At 46.4% G+C, this 16,748-nt stretch overlaps 1 protein-coding gene across 2 annotated transcripts in view; it reads right to left on the minus strand.

Annotated features, from left to right (window-relative positions):
- The window catches only part of spg (dedicator of cytokinesis spg), a 196,669-nt gene that overhangs the window by 166,684 nt on the left and 13,237 nt on the right, over positions 1 to 16,748 (minus strand). For both annotated transcript variants that reach the window (XM_077632868.1, XM_077632867.1), the window contains exons 5-9: positions 15,151 to 15,247; positions 11,716 to 12,122; positions 10,853 to 10,925; positions 9,059 to 9,116; positions 5,410 to 5,542 (exon numbers count right to left, since the gene is read on the minus strand). In XM_077632868.1, coding sequence (XP_077488994.1) covers positions 5,410 to 5,542; positions 9,059 to 9,116; positions 10,853 to 10,925; positions 11,716 to 12,122; positions 15,151 to 15,247 — 768 coding nt within the window. The remainder of the gene's footprint in view (positions 1 to 5,409; positions 5,543 to 9,058; positions 9,117 to 10,852; positions 10,926 to 11,715; positions 12,123 to 15,150; positions 15,248 to 16,748) is intronic.

Below are 16,748 nucleotides of genomic sequence, written 5' to 3' on the forward strand. Positions count from 1 at the left end.
CCTTCCTTTGCCTCTCCCATTCCTTTTATTCCCGCTAGTCGCAGCTCAGGTGCTTCATGTTTCGATGGCAGATGCCCTGGCTAGCAACATCTTTCCCTTCCATCATTATTTTATTAATAAATAGCCACTAACAACAACAACAACATAATCACCTAAAAGTAATATGGGGTGTAAAAGAATGTATTCCTAGTAAAATGATGCAAAATACTTTTTTCTTAAACCTTCAAATTTTGCACAGGAAATTAAAATGCGGTTTACAGTGAGTTCATCGCCACATATTTTGCAGACTGGTTTGCCTTGTTTTGTTAGTAAGAAGTTGTGTGCAAGGTGTGCGTGTCCGATGCGTAGTCAACTTCTTTAAAGTGTTCCTGATGTCTACATGATTTTCATTCTCCTAAAATGGGCTTTACAGAATGCAGTTTGTTGTTTACCTATTCTTCCCATGCAGCCTGCCACCTATGTCTGTGTTTACTCTGAATTAACTTCAAACAGCCCTGTGTGATATGTTCACATGTCGTATTAGGCCAAATCGTGCTTGTCCACCACATGCATCTCCTTTCTCATTACCCACAATTCCGACATGGCTACGGACCCAGCAGAATTTAATGTTATGTTTTGTGATTTTAACTATGTGATGTATGATGTTTCCTATTACAGGTCCGGCAGCATTTCTAGAGCGCAGTGCTCTAAGCATACTCAGGGAATCAGTGCTGCTTCATCCCCAAGCAGATACAGTGCTGCTTGTGGATGAACACCTCCCGGATGCGGACAAGGTGATCAGTGGTTGAACATGCCTTTTTATATCCACCCTGATGCATGTCTAGCAGATTCAAGGCTAATGCAATGTTGACAACACTTTCGAATGATTTTGCTATACACCTAGTGAGGGCTAGCGGCCTTGGTTTTCTGGGTTTCAGAGAAGGTACTACGACTCGAGTATTTTCCCAGTTATCCATATTTTATTAAAGAATTTCAACAGTGCCTCTACGGCGGCCTCAGAGAGATAGGCAAGCATAGCGTAATGCTGTGCCAGGCACTGTCTTTTTGACAGAGGATAATTCCTGCAGTGTGATAGGCTGGTTGTAGTCCTAATGCATGCAGCTTCCAGATGCAGGTTTTCGTTTTTCTGCTATTGCCTTGTGCTTCTGGAATGCGCTTGTGCAGTTGGACCAACTTGAGACTTCAGTAAAATGCTTGCCCAATATATTGGCTTGTTCTTCTGATGATGTTCGTGTATCGGCTGCTGTCAACAGCAGAAATGTGAAAGGGTACGGTCAGCAGTGAATTTACTAACTTTTCCCACATTTTCTTTGAGAGCATCGAAACGTTTATTAAGGATATGTATTTCTGCCAGGAGGTTTTCTCTGCATTTCTTCTAATTTACCATGCTCTAATCTTAGCTTTCTTAAACATAAGTAAATTCTCTGCAGTCAGACACTGACGCAGAGTGCCCCAGGCTTTATTTTGCTGTTTTCTTACCAATGTGGATTCTTAAATGTTTCTTCCGTAAGAGTCCTGTTGTTTGTGGTGTAGCTAGTGTTAAAACATTCCAGTTAAAAACGTTAAAAACAAGGCGATGTGAAAGCTAGATTGGGGGATCTCATTTTTCCCGAGCTTGGGCAAGAATATGTGGCTTTTTCTGTATTTAAAAGATACATTATAGTGACGATAAATTCTTAAATGATTTGTCCCCTAGAGTCACAGCATTCACTTCCCCAAAGAGGGGAGTGAGCATTAACATCCCCAATTACCAGATACGGCTCTTTCATCAATCAGGTCTTCTACGCTTTTGACTGTTAATGTGAAATGTGAAGGAATATATACAGAACAGATTGTTATTGTTTTGTAGCTGACGATGCTGACCACAACCGCCTAAAGTTTTGTTTTAAGTTTGATTTCTTGAGCAGGGATGCCACTTTGAAGGACAACTGCGAAGCCTCCTGAGAGTCTATTCACATGCTCGCGATCGCATCGCAGTTTTATAATGTCTCAGGATATTCGCAGGTTGGTTTCCTGAAGACGCAAAGCCACAGGCTGCACTGACCCTAGAATATGTGTTATGTCACAATAATTCATCAGCTGTCCTCTACAGTTCCACTGAACCGCAAATGTCATGTTTGCATGTTTTCAGGTTGGAATGGAAGGGATTTACTTCTTTTGTGGGCCCCGTATCAGGGCTCAGTCTTTTCTTCGCTCAAGACAGCTGTTCCGCCGCTGCAAAGCGGGAGAAGTGGGGGTTACATACACCACCTCAACAGAGGCGCTGGAGGACCACGGAAAAGGTGAGTAAGTTTCGGGCCTTCCCCGACGGGGGGGGAAGACCTGTGGGATGCCGAGCCTTCGACTGGCGCTCCCTGCTTTGGAGATGGCCAAGCAGCCTTCACTGTCCCTGCCTGGATGGCCCTGCCATAAGCTCGGTGCCTGGGCAGGTGCTGGAGTGCTATGTGGTGCTCCGCCCCTGTGCATCACATCAGCCAAGTTTGTTTTTGCGGAGAAGGTGAAAGTGTTCTTTGCATAGAAGAGTCGTCACGCTTCCTTAAAAGTGATGTTTTTTCTTCATTGTTATAATCTCTTTCTCCCTCTTCCATGAGGGACATAACCTTGAAAAGGTGGGGTGATCACCTTCACAGTTTGCGCAGCGTAGTGCTGCTGCTTGATAGTTTTCAGAAATAGCATAGTATTAATTTGAGGCACATTTTGCACAAGTTTCATGGCCACAGTAACTTTGTGACCCATGTTCATACCTTTTAATTGTAATGTCGGACGTTTCTCTTTAGATATCCTGCTTCCACACATTCCGGGAGTATGCTTGTGTTGAAAGTCAGCACTAGATGTTTTGTCGGTATCTTTTTGTCAGCCTTCCTTATTTTGATGCGATGTACATTTATGACACTCTTGTCTCCGAGAATTTCAAGCATCTCTTCCTCAATGAGGGGAATGAAATCTGTTTCAGAAATTACACTGCGGACGGTGTTTAGAGATGAGTGTGCAGTGACTGACACTGAGATGTCCCCAATGGACACTACATTGGAAAGTTTTGAGTGTTGGGATATGTCTTTGAACTCCAGCATCAGGTCACCATTGGGTTTTTTGATAGTTTGTAACCTGGACACAAAGCATTCGTTTGGAGACTAGGAAAGGGGACATAGTTCTTAGGAAAAAAGGAAAAAAAACCGAGAAGTGAGCAGGAGACAGGAGAGTTGTAAGAAAGCGATAGGAAAGTAAAAGATGGATATGAAAAGGCGACTGCCGATTTCCCCTGGTTAGCTCAGGCCGGAGGTGCCGTGTGCAAGAAGCTGGGGCCAAAGTGGTGTGTTGCCTCCACTGAGGGGCCATAAACATCCAAATGCTCGGCATCAGCTCAACCACCAGGATCCCCTTTTCCCCAGACACAGCTGAGCCACGCATGGCTAAGCGCGGGTGCTCGGGTCCATGGTGGTGGCACACTGCTCACCATCATCCCCCTGCGGGGATGTCACTGTGGATGCTCAGGAACCCATGGTGTCACAACTCACTAACATCTGCATGTAGCAGATGCCCCTGTGGGGCAAAAACGAAAATCCATATGCAAAAGCATGAAAAATGCACTGACACTCATATGTTTTTTGCTGACAGGATTTATTTACAGCTACATGCCACTGTTCACCCCTTGTGATGTCTACCGCGCAACTGGCAATCGCCATGTTGGCGATGCATGGGCCACACACCACTGCTCAGTGCTCATGCTGCAAACTGTGTATAATTGGCGATCCTCGAGTTGGCTGAGTGCAGGCTGCATGCCACCTCTCAGAGCTCGTGGTGCATACCAGCTGACTGGCAATTGCATCATTTGCAATGCAAAGGCAGCACTTATTACTTGCGGGTGCAATTGCAGCTCCGGCATTCATTTTATTGTACCAGCAGCACCAATGGAGCTGAATTTTATAGGTTTTGTAGCTTGGCACATGAGGAATAATTTTAACGTTCAAGTAATCTTTTTCCATTTTTCATTTGTCCTTCCTCATCGTCTTTTTTTTTTTTTTGGCCCTCGATCTTCGGTCATTACACCGTCATCATCATCCTTTCCCATACTGCTCCAACCGACCCTGTCAGGTGCCAGCTGCGGTCACATAAACTCATCCGCCCACCCAACTTTCTGCCGCCCCCTGCTGCGCTTGCCTTCTCTCTGGGGATCGACTCTGTTGCCCTTACGGACTATTGGTTATGTTGCCTTCGCATTACATGCCCTGCCCCTTTTTTCCTCTTGATTTCGCCTGGGATGTCATTAACCCATGTTTGTTCGCTGCATTATATCATGTTTTGGGTGTTATGACTGCGGTGAAATTTTATCAAAGAAAACCACATCGAACACGTAGGATTTCAGCTAAGTGATTTAAGCCAAATTGTGAGCTCGAAAGACTGACACATGGCAAGCATTGCATGTATGAAAAGCAAGAAATGTTGCACCTTTGAGAATCTCGGAAGTGCAGACTGCTGTACTATTGGCGAGAGTTTAATTGCAACCCCTGCTTTGCACTGCCGCTCCTAGAGGTGCCACAAGCAGGTGCGCAAACTGTGATGCTCTGAACATAGCAATGGTACCGAACTTTTCTTCCCTCTTAAGTGAGGCACACCTTGATTATAGAATTTCGCTAAGGGGTGAGAGGGTAAGAGGACAGGGCCTGGGATAACCTTGGCTAACATTACTGTGGCTCTCCTGAGGGTGCAGAAAGAAGTTTTTATGGATCCATTGCTTCTGCTTATATTTTCCAAGGGCCGTTCCCATGTAAGCTGTCATGCAAGGCATTATAAAGTGTAGAAGCCATTTTTAATGGTACCCTCGGTGCTGTAATACATGACAAGAACTGAAGCATGGCCCTTTTTTTCGAAATAGAAGGACAGAAGTGCAAAACTGCAATGGAAAATATCAGTAAAGAAGCAGGTCCTCTCAAGGCATTTTTTGTTTTTCAAAGCTTTGAATTTCAAATTTTTTGTATGAAATTTTCTTCTCATTCTAGATATGTTGCTGGACACTGTGTTGCAAAAAGTTTGAACTAAAATTTCTGCTTTGCAAAAAAAAAAATCCATGAATGTCTCAACCTGTAGTATGCAAATAGGAATGCAACGAATGCTGACCCACGTTTCTGCAACATTTTCAAAACTTTGTAGCCTTTTCAGAAGATTCAGAGGAAAAACATATATTGGAAAACAATTTTCTGGACATATAACAGTGAAATTTTGCGAGAGTGGTCATAAAATTATTTCTAATATGCTAAAAAAATTTAATGCAAATACATCAGCAATAAAAATTTTTGCTGAAAGCAGTGTCCCCCATTAGTCGGTTATTCCATACAGCAACACAGTGGGCTACGATGAGGCACCTTACACATGCAGCCGTGCTTGTGGAGAGAAAAAACAAAGAGTGCTCACGTGAGGAGGCGAACCGCATGCTCAGTCTCGCCCCCTTTGTCCCAGGGCAAGCTCCCAAGGTCAAGCACACCACATGCCAGGGGGCGTCGGTAGCTCTCCTGGTCTCCAGATCCCTTGTCGCCCATCAGTCGGCCTGGATGTTGGTGAAAGCTTAGAGTGACGGCGGTGGTGGTGGAAACATTAATTTCCAATATTACAGAGGTTGGGGGCGAAGCCCCCTACATGGCACTTGGGAGCCCTCCCTGTGTAGGGAGGGCCCCCTTACAAAGCAAATGAGAGCCCTTGGAGGGATATCCTAGAGAGACTGCTAATAAAGATCTTGCGCTGGTCCCAATCAGAAGTACTGGCGAGTAGGTGCTCCCAGTAATCTAGGAGCTCAGCTCTCAACTCAGGCAACAATGAGCAAAGATGCCTGGCAGTATATCTTACTTAACAGTCAAGAGCTGGACAAAGAAAGGCCTGTCTCTAAAGTAAAGGAGCGATTCATAGTTTTTGAGGTTTATCGTCCCAAATCAACTCGGGCTAAGAGGGGCGTCGTAGTGGAAAGCTCCGGATAATTTTGACCTCGGGCACATTAAGGAACCACCTCGGGTTCTATAACATGCACCGACATTGCACAGTACATGGGCATTTGGCATTTCGCCTCCATCAAAATACGACTGCTGGGGCTGTGATCGAACTCGTCGTGTCTTTCAGGTCAGCAGCCCAAGCACCATAACCACTAAGCCACCACGGCAGCTAGTAAAGGAACAGCTTTCAAAAACAATAAGATGAGACTGACGTTAATTGCAATATCAGTATCACAAACTTTGTTTTCATTCAAATATTCCCACTGTTGCTGGAGCACGGATTGTCACGATCATAAGATGTCATACAAAAGTAGTGGCCATAACATGACACTTCATGTAAATAGAAAAAATTCTCCGTCCTGGAGTGGGAAGAAAGTGTGTTCAGCGCTATAAAGAAGGCTGCCCATTTGAATGAAACTGCTTTATCATCCTGTCTAGAGGGTGGCTCGTTAGCTGACAGTAGCTCTGTACCTCATGCTGGTCATGGCTATGCCTGGGGACTGGCCCCAACATTCCAACTTCAACTTTTAGTGACGAAGTTGACAAACACTACCATAAAAACCCGGGTATAATATGAGGTTTTTTTTCCAGATTTTAGCACGTCAAATTTCCACCTTGTATTATATGCAGATCCAAACAATTTCAGCCCAAATTCACAGTTCTGGTCCCGTTATAATTCAGAACTATACCATCAGGCTTCTAGCGACAGGAGCTGCTATCTAGCGGTGGCATCGGTTGGTTTTTTTATTGTATTGAATTTCGATGCCATTTCACCACGCTGACCTCGCAAAGCCCAGATCATCTTCCGGGAAAGCAGGATGATCGCACCTTGCATGACATTGGAAACGATGTGAAGGAAAGTAACTGTAGCTGCCAAAACATCGGCACCGCGTCAGACACTGTTACTTGGAGTGCATGAGGCAGGGAGAGGCTGCAGTTACTGCAACCAGAACGGTTGCAGCCACGCTCAGCCGTTGGATCATGGACACTTGGGCCAGCATTCCCAAGGAGCTCGTCAGTCGTGTTTTCAAGAAATTGACAAAGGACTATCAGAAGACTTCGCAGACACTTTCTGGGCACGCTCGCCATGTACCTGTGCGCACGTGCATATGCCAGAGCCGGCCTGTGCCCACGTGCAGTGCGAGACTCAAGCACGTCCATGGGCCATGCGTGGGTCCGTCCTGCGCACGCGCCGTAAGTGGCTCGCCGGTTTACAACAATCTGAGGACTGTATGGCTTCCACGAATGCCGGGGCGATTTTGAACTACCCTTTGCTTCATAGCATGAAACTTTCTGATTAAATTTTCCGATATGAGAGGGGCAGCAAGCCAGCACCAGGAACATGGAGATGCATGCCCCTTTTCGACATCTGGCGCGAGGTGGCACTGGGAGCTCAAGTGCGCGGCGCATATGTGCATCATGTAACTGAGTCAAGCGCGAGATAAAGTGCAAGTAAATGCTTTCAGTAGGCTTTCCTCCCTCGCATTATACAGGAATGAAGACTTTTCTTCGTTCTTGCACCTCGCAATATGTGCATGTTCGTATTATAAGCGGCTTTTTATGGCACTATGGCATTTGTCAGAAACCTTTGCTGAAAAAGTTGAGTGCACGGTGACGACACAAGAAGGAGAGGGAATGCAAGAGGGTTTTAAAATTTGTCAGCAAGCCCAATGTGCGGCAGATGGGCAAATAAAAAGTTCAGTACACAGCACTGCTGTGAAGAGCAGACCATGGGACCTAAAACACAGTTCACTGTCAGCGGCACTGCAGTAGCATTTCCTGCTTGGTGCCATCGCGATAACACCACGTCGCACACCGATACAGCCGACACGACACAGGTCAAAATGGCGACCTCGCTTGTGTACGGTTGGCTACTGGCATGGCTAGTAGCGGCTGTGATACTGACTTTTCTAGATGGCGCTAGTTATGCACCCTATTATGCAGTTTCAATGAAAAACTGGCGCGTTTTTTAAAAATCCTCGAATCTAAGCCAACCCTAGAGTTTGGAATATGATTATTTGAAAAAAACTATCGGCCTAGATTCGAATAAATACGGTAATTGACATATCAGAAAGGTGGTTACATTTGAAATCAGCATAAAAAACCTATTTAGACTGTGCAATTTTATTTCATTTAGTCCAAATATAAAGAAAAAGTTCAAAGAGCCCTGTCCCCCCTTAACAGATGCACTCATATAATTAATACAGTTGTAAAGTCTTTGTTGAAGAATAATTTTTTGCCGGCATACTGAACATTTCTTTGGAAACAAAATGTTTTCATTGTATTCAATACAGTATTCAGAAAATGAGCATTCAGAAGTGAGAAATTGCACCAAAAAAGGAAGTGCTGAAAAAACTGCTACCCTGCAAACTCCCTTTACATTGTTTGAAGCTCACTCTTTCGGTCAAAACTTGACCTGAATGAGAGGTATTTGTAGCTGGGCGTGTTTGTGCATATTCAGGAAAGACATAGGAGCACCAAACAGAAATATGGCCAGACAGTGAGAATGGGACGAGCGCAGTCCCGTTCCCCTGTCCGTTTTTGTTGTATTTTGCGCTCCTGTCCCTCCTGAATATAACCCGAATAACTGCCCAGTGGAACGCAAGCCCACTAAGGGCAACCACTAATTCACCAACAATCGCTTGGTGAAGCTTAGGTATCACTGTTTTGACTGTTTGCTTGCTATTGTTTCAGCAAAAGATGAAATTGGATTGCAGGAAACCAGTGATCAGAAAAAATATGAAATCAGCAGTATTATCACACTTCGGCAGTGCCATAACACGCAGCTCCCCCCGCCAACAACCTTTATTCCACCACCCTTCTGCCCTCCCCCATTCAGCACACACCATCGCACATAGCTACCTCTTGTGTTTATTCTCACAACTGGAAAGTACACTAGCGCCCTGCAGTGGTGCTGCCAACTACAGGGTCCGTTGCATCAGACAGCTTTGCCACTACACACTCCTAACACCATTGTCATCCACATCAGATGAGCTCAAACTCGTGTGCAATGCGAGCACATGAGTCCATTTGACATGAGACAAAGTCGGTAGAAGGTCAGGCCCACTGGACACACCTACCTGTCCGGATGACCCGCACAACAAGGTGGAGGGGCTGCCCTTCTGGCCGACACACGTCCTGCATGAAGATATCCATCAGCGCCACTGCTTCACGCAGCAGATGGCAGGCTTACACCTGCTACAAGGCCGAGAAAACAATGTCTTTGGACAGCAGGTTTACCTATCATGATCTAGTTTCCGCACGCATGCTGCAGAAGGTGGCAAAAAGCACACGTCAGTACAGTTGCAAGCAAAAGAGCAAGGGTTTCAGGGTCACTGCTATCACAGCATTGACATTTGCAGGAGACACCTCTTAGCAAAAAACGAGTGCTCTCCTTGATTTCTCATGTCTCTAAGCCCCACACACACCCAGCCACTGGTCTGGTGAGGTCTTCGGGCCACAACAGAGAAGCAACATGTGACCTTTACGATGAGGCCACTTGTGAATGATATAAATATACAACTATGCCATACAAGTGCATATAAATGGCTAGTTGTTTACCGTATACACTTGTAATGGACTGACTTTTTTTCCAGAAAGGTTGACATCAATTTTGGGGGAGGGCTCGTTATGCGAGAAAAAAAGTTTCAACAGATTTTTTGGAACAGTCAAAATTTCATATCGTACATATGTACACACAAACATCCATCCGTCCACCCGCCCGTCCATCCGTCATCAACAAAAGCACATGGTCAGATGCATTCATGCTACCAGTGTTTAGCCCCGTTCACTTCGAAAGATGTTTGCTGTATCACGGTACGATCCGACGATGCTGTGACAGCTGGCGTCACCAGCCAATTGCGGCGAGATAACATGAGCATGCTGAATGCCAGTCCTGAAGGCGAGGTGCACGTTTTTTGCAAGAGGCTAAAAAAAACTCACAGGACAGTCATGAGTGTGTAATGCGAATGCCTTAGCTGTGGTGAGGGGTTAGGCACTTTCGCTCCCGATCTCGAGCTCGCCGAATTGCTTGGCAGTTTGAAGGTCCTGCTTCCTTCGAAGCATTTCAGTGTAGCGGATGTTCTAGAGCATTCTGGCTTAAACTGCTATGTTCCTCTCCGATGCTCAAGCGCTCGCCGAGCAAGCCACCGCCACCAGAGCTTCTGTTAATGGCACACAATGTCTTGGTGCTCCCCTCACCCCTCCTGTAAGAGCTCTGGTCAAAAGTTAAAGAAACAAGCAGTGACGTTATCAGCGCTGCCAAGATCGGCACTGTGGATGACGTGAAAACTGAGGATATGAAAAGCGAACGGTTTGAAAAAAAAGGTGAATTCTCAATGATAAAAGTGGGCAGATGGGTTCATTATGCAAGTGCATTCATTATGCGAGCATGTACAGTACTCACGGATTGAAATAGGACATTCGGAGCGCGTGGCCGTCGCTTCATGGAGCGCCGCCCGTAGACGCTCATGGAACCAAGGTGGTGCATTGTGGTATGGCGTGAGAGGGAGAACATCTACAAAGCAGAATTGTTCCTTCCAGTAGCCAATCAGCCGGCCTGTGGTTTACCACATGCCTGCGTGGCACTGCAAGGCTAGCGCTCCGAATGTCCTATTTCAATCCGTGAGTACTGTACAGTGTTTACCTATGGGAACAATGCACAAAACAGTACAACCAAGGGTGCACGGATGACAAAAAGTATGTTTTCATGAATTCCAAACTTTCTGCATGTCACAAAGAAATGCGCAAGGTGTCTCGTCGAAGCTACACATCCAGATGCATGCAATATGCAAGCGTGCTGGATCAATGAATGCACTGCCAAATTTCTCAAGGTGGCATAACTGAGCAAAGGGCAAAAACATAGATAGGCTCACCATAAAGACAGCGGCGTGGCTGGCGAGGAAACTTGACTGGCCACACTTGGTACTCTTCACCAGGAAGTTTTCACTGAACAAGGACAACACAGCATCTGTCACAACCGTGTGACCAATGCAGCACACCAGCTACAGTAGCCATTACAAGCAGGTGAACACTTCCACAAAAATCATGTGCCCTGTACTGCATAAGTTGGAACTCTACATATGTAGAAAGTTACCTCCACAGGTCACAAGCATGTAACTGGCTGCAAGCAACAAAGCAACCCAGTTTTTGTGAAACTAACATGCAGTCATCAAGCGTACAGTGCGATCAAACACACAGCGAAGGACGAAGAACGCAAGATGATGCACAGAGCCGACCAAAGTGCCACGCACTGCAAGCTGCTGAAGCTGGGAGAGGAATCACATGAACAGGGCCAGGAAGACACCACACAGGAACACCCGATGAAAATGAAATAAACCGAGCTAAGACGTTTAGGCGGGCTACCTCATGATGCTTCCGACAGTTCCAAGCCAACTAGCCCATCAAAATGTTTTAACATGGAGCATTGGGTCACAGGGCTTTCCATCCTGGATATTATTGCATCATGTCCACAAGTAACACAAAGCCTCCTGTTATGGACATTTGGCAGACATCCATAAGTAACAGAAAGCCTGCTATTATGGACATTTCGCATATGTCCGTATGTAACAGAATGTGTGCTGTTATGGACATTTGGTAGACATCCAGAAGTAACAGAAAGCCTGCTTTTGTGAAGATTTGGCAGATGTCCATAAGCACAAGCAAGCCTACGGTTATGGACATTTGACAGACGTTACCACCAAGCCTGTGATGATGAATATTGGCATCACTGTCCCACCTGAAAAACTCCCCTGCCTGGGCGCCGTAGAGAGCAAAGTGGAGCTCCAGGTTGCTCGCGCACGCATGGCGCAGGGACAGCCGCAGGTGAGGGCCAGCACGGGTTGGCGCTGCCGCAGGGGGCGGTGACTCAACCTCATCTGCAGTTGTGTCGGAAGAGGATGCAGCATGCACCCTAAACAATTCTACGGGTCCCAGGCGGTCCGGGTCGGCGACTGCGCCCCCCTCAGTGCGGGGCACCTTGGCCAGGCCCAGCAGCCGGTTGCCGCTGTCGATACGGGCAGCGGCGCGGAGGCAGAGTGCCCTCTCCTGGTCCTGGGTCAGTGCCGCTGACAGCAGCTGCCGCCGCCACTCCACCAGGTCGTGTATGGCTTGCCGCAGTGCCATGAACCGATCTGTGTCCCGCGCCTGCAACACAGATTGTTGCCGAAACCACAGCTTCCGTACGAGCTCCCAACGAGAGCAGAGTTGTGCACAAGTCCGCTCTCTTGCTATCCCAAGCATTCGAGTTATTAAGGAAAGCCACCACTCTTGCATGCAGGAGCAATGCTTGGCACAGCAGTTGGAATGGGTGCTCGCTCAAGCTGCCTAATTTACAACACAGGCATTAGGTGCGCATTCACTGGCTTCAGTGACTTTCGCATATTCTGCAAGCGGATCAGGAGGAGAAGTCAAAGGAAGCGGGCGAGGAGAGCGTAAGAGTGCTCCGAAAAAGATGAGGAAGAAGGAGGGAGACAGAACAGGTGATAAGAGATTCATGCAGGTAAGTTGCAGCATTGATGAAAGAATATATAATAGGTCAGAGTTGTTGAAAAGAATGACACACACATCCAGCACTCTCTTCTTCATCCCCTCCTTCCTCGGTGTGCAGTTTGGGTGTCCACCGGGAAGCGAGACAGTTACTGCACTCTTTCCTTGCCTCAAAAGCAACTTTCTGATCACACATGGAACGACACACCATAATGAGCTGTCCCACGACTACCGGTGCATACCAGCAGGTGCCACAACATTATAGGCACAGCTGACAATACTCGCTAGCAAACCACAGTAGCACGCCCCACTGAACTTACAGACTGTGTTGTGTCAATTGCACGAAATCATTTAGTGGGTGGACAAAATCCCCTGAACAGGACCATCATGTGATTCGTTTATGGGGGTTTAACGTCCCAAAGCAACTCGGGCTATGGAGGACGCCGTAGTGGAGGACTCCAGAAATTTCGGCCACCTCGGGTTCTTTAACGTGCTTTGACATCGCACGGCCCTCTAGCATTCCCCTCCTACAAAATGAAACTGCCATGGCCAGCTATGATCAAACCCGTGTCTTTCAGGTCCGCAGCTGAGCGCCATAACCACTCAGCTGGTTGTAAATGTGTGTGTATCTGTTACTTGTGGTTATCTTTTTTAACAGCAATAACTGTTAAAGCAGTTCTTATCCCAGCTTGATGCAGTAAGCCGTGTACAAATAAACAGAACTTCCTCCCCACCCCCCACCTCCACAGGAACCATCACCATGTCTTGAGAATTCTCAACCTCAAAATTGAGAAAACTATGCGAATTCCACTGGTTGATTCGGAGCTGGGTTCTAAATCCACGGCAGAGTGACTGAATCTGCCAAAGAGTGATCCAATCCTGATCAACCAGCGAAACATTAGAGAGTTTTAGTATAGGATCACCTTATCGCTTTGGGGCATAGGGGAATAGCAGGACGCTACTGCGCATGCTAACGTGCCTTGGGTGTTTGGGTCGGCGGGCGACGCCAATGCTAAATCGGCGAAATAGCGTGGCCCCCTAACGCTGGATAGTGCAGGAAACTTGGCGGCGTGCATCGAAGCAGGCAGCGCTCGCCTCACCACCAATTCGTCGTTGCCGCTACACTGTGTCCCACGTTCATGGCCAACTAAAGGCGCATGAAACTTTTGCTTCCTCTGAAATTACTAAACCAAAAAATTTTAGCGATAAAACACACCAAATTTTCAGATTGCTTCCGTGTTTACAGAGCTGCTAGGCTTAGCGACTACGCGTCGTTTGACGTCAGAAAGCGTGGGAGGTTCAAAGAGCCGTGCGCCCCAACGCAGCTCTACGTTCAGGCAACATGGCGGCGCCTGTCGAAAGAGGGCCTCTCGCTTCGCCACCAATTCGTTGTCGCAACTACTCTGTGTATTAAGTTCACGGCAAGCGAAAGGCACAGAAAGCTCTCGCTTTGTCAGAAAATGCCCGCACCACAAAATTTTAGCGATGAAATACACCAGATTTTCAGATTGCTTTCGTATTTACAGAGCGAGTACCCATATCGTTTGGTCGAAATGGAGATGACTTGGCTGACCGATTTTGCATCGACTTAAAAAAGAAAGGCTGTTTAAAAACACTCACTTGTTACAATTTTTACTCTTAAATTGTATGTTCTCAATAATAACAGTTTGTGATGAAGAAATAAACGCATATTTTAAAAACTTTTTAAGAGTGCCCATTTGGTTTGCCGTAGTGGTGCTGCAACTGATAAACGCAAGCCTGGCTCTGCTGCATAGGGGAGACCCCTATTCTAAAACTCGCTGGTGCAGTCGTACGTAGCGCTGGGGTGCGCTATTTCTTTGCGGACACCAAGCCTTGGAGTCCTTTATTCTAAAACTCCCTATTAACATGCTCCAGCAAGAAGCCTGACGGAAGCTTTCATGTGCAACCGGTTCCAGAATTTGGACCTGGAATCTATCGCCACATTTTCACTTCCCAATAGCCAGAGAAGATGATACAGTTCAGTCATATCTCACACTTAGATTGTGAGATGCCCCATATTTTGCCATGCCTAATGGACAACAACAACAGGGCTGAGCACCGGGAATGGGTGCATGCTCTATGTACGCATCCATATGGCTTCATCTTGAGAGTTGCGTGCTGTGACGTAGATGTAGCCCGGTATTTTTTTACTGTTTATGAGGCTATCCATGAAACATACTTTTAATAAATACCTCTAAGGGAGCATACATTTCCCCCACTGCCACTGGCGCTGATCTCTGGGCTCCTTCAAACCGCTTTCTAAATTAATCATGGAGAGAAGCATCACTCTTCGATCTGGCGAATATGTCAGAAATGCAAGCAATGCACCGCCATTTCGCTCCCTGCTTCATTGTTTGATGCAGACGTAGAAGCTAGAGCCAAACTAGGATTCAGCACGAACTGCCAATGAATAATGACTCGCATTCTGTCCAGCATCAACGCATTGGCCCCCACAACAAAATATTGCTGTCATTGTATCACAACAGCATGTCACCGTACAAGTTCAGCCGCCCATCACCCTCTCCAAGCATGCACTCATAATGCGGTTCATTGCAATGAACAAGACAGTTGTAAACAATTTTACTACTACTACTACTACTACTACTATTACTACTACTACTACTACTGTTCTGCAGATCCTGCAGATGGGGCACAGTGCACTCACCAGGTAGAGTTTCTTCCAGAGCGGATGCCATTCTCGCAGCACACTGGCCACCTCACGCGCCGTGGACCCCTCTGCTGGCTCCACCGTCTCATATGGCCTGCAGGCAATAATCAGAAAAGCTCAGCTGCCTCTGCACAGACTCCACATTCAATATGTATAAGGCGCATCACTTGTAGGCACGTCCAGAACATTAAATACCTGAGGAGTTGTACGAGACTTGCACAAAGCTTCAGTGCCTAGTGCTACTGCACAGATGTGCAAGCTTTTGGCACACTACAGTGTTTCATATTTACACATTGTTGATTCTTTCGCACATGCAATGAATTCCCTCCTTCAGGAACTTTGAGGAATTTGTCCATTTCTCAGTTTGGGTTCTCCAGCAAAAGCACACTAAAGCCTTCCACACCTTCAAGTCTCAATTATATTAAGTTTTTGCTGTTCAGAAAACGTGGAGGAGTGTATCTTTGCATAGTTAAAAACCACAATCCATCTTTCTGTAGCCGATTTGTCGAGCCTACAGATCACTTCACATGTGTCAAGAACAAATGTGGAGAAACACAATAACCTCAAAATCCCCAAACAGACATGCAACCAAAGCACTCCCGACCCAGATTTGGACACGGGGTTTTAAGAATAATGAAGTGAAAACACAGAGCCCATTCATGATCCTCTTTTGCTCACTTTTTCTGACTCAAACTTTTGAATGTTACATGCTAACATAGCTTGCATACCACACAACTCATAGAACAGCAGCACTAATAGAGTTGATGACCGATTTTTCGGACTCTCTAGGGAGCGCAAAAGCATCCAAAAAATCAATTTCACGTCAACTTCTAATTGCCAGTATGGTGGAGATAGGGATCAACAGTTTTGTGCACATTCTGGTACCTCACGACTCAAAATCTTGCCGAGCACTGTGCACATAGATGAGAGGCGACGACTGCTTCCGTGATATCGGTGTTCGACGGTTGTACTACCGTCGGCACGTAACGGCGGAACACGCAGGCTGGGTAAAAGTTCAGACATGAAAGCGAACCCACCACTGCTGGAAATGCGCTGCGCCTACCATATGGAGGGCTTTAAACTGTTAGGCGAAGATGGCAATAAAGATCAGAAACACACAACAATGAACAAAACAAGTGATTCGTCAGCACTGGCTTTCGTATTCGTAATTAGGCTGCCTAAAGACTAAGCTGAAAACCAATACTGAAACTGGCAGTATATATGTTACTGTATGCACTCTGCTGTGGCTTGCATACAATGAAAGGCATTTTGCTTGCCATGAAAACGCCAGTTTTGAAGGTGTTGCAATAGAACAGTTGGGAATGCGGTGTGTTTTTGTCGCAAGTACGAACTTATAGCTTTGAAGAACCGCCACTTTCTTCTACTTGCCACCTCCGTGAAGCCGTACGTCTCCCATGTGCTCTGTTGCTGAATCTTAGCGTACTCGGGATGAAAGAACTCTGCAAAGATGAGTTCCGTGAAGTTTGACTATACTATTCTAATTTTAGTAGCGGATGACATCCAAGAACACTACCAGCTTGCAACCATGCTTGGGCGATGTATGGACGCGTGGGGAATATTAGCCATGCCATTGA

The sequence above is a fragment of the Amblyomma americanum genome, chromosome 7 (assembly GCF_052857255.1).
Source record: "Amblyomma americanum isolate KBUSLIRL-KWMA chromosome 7, ASM5285725v1, whole genome shotgun sequence".
Classification (NCBI taxonomy): domain Eukaryota; kingdom Metazoa; phylum Arthropoda; class Arachnida; order Ixodida; family Ixodidae; genus Amblyomma; species Amblyomma americanum.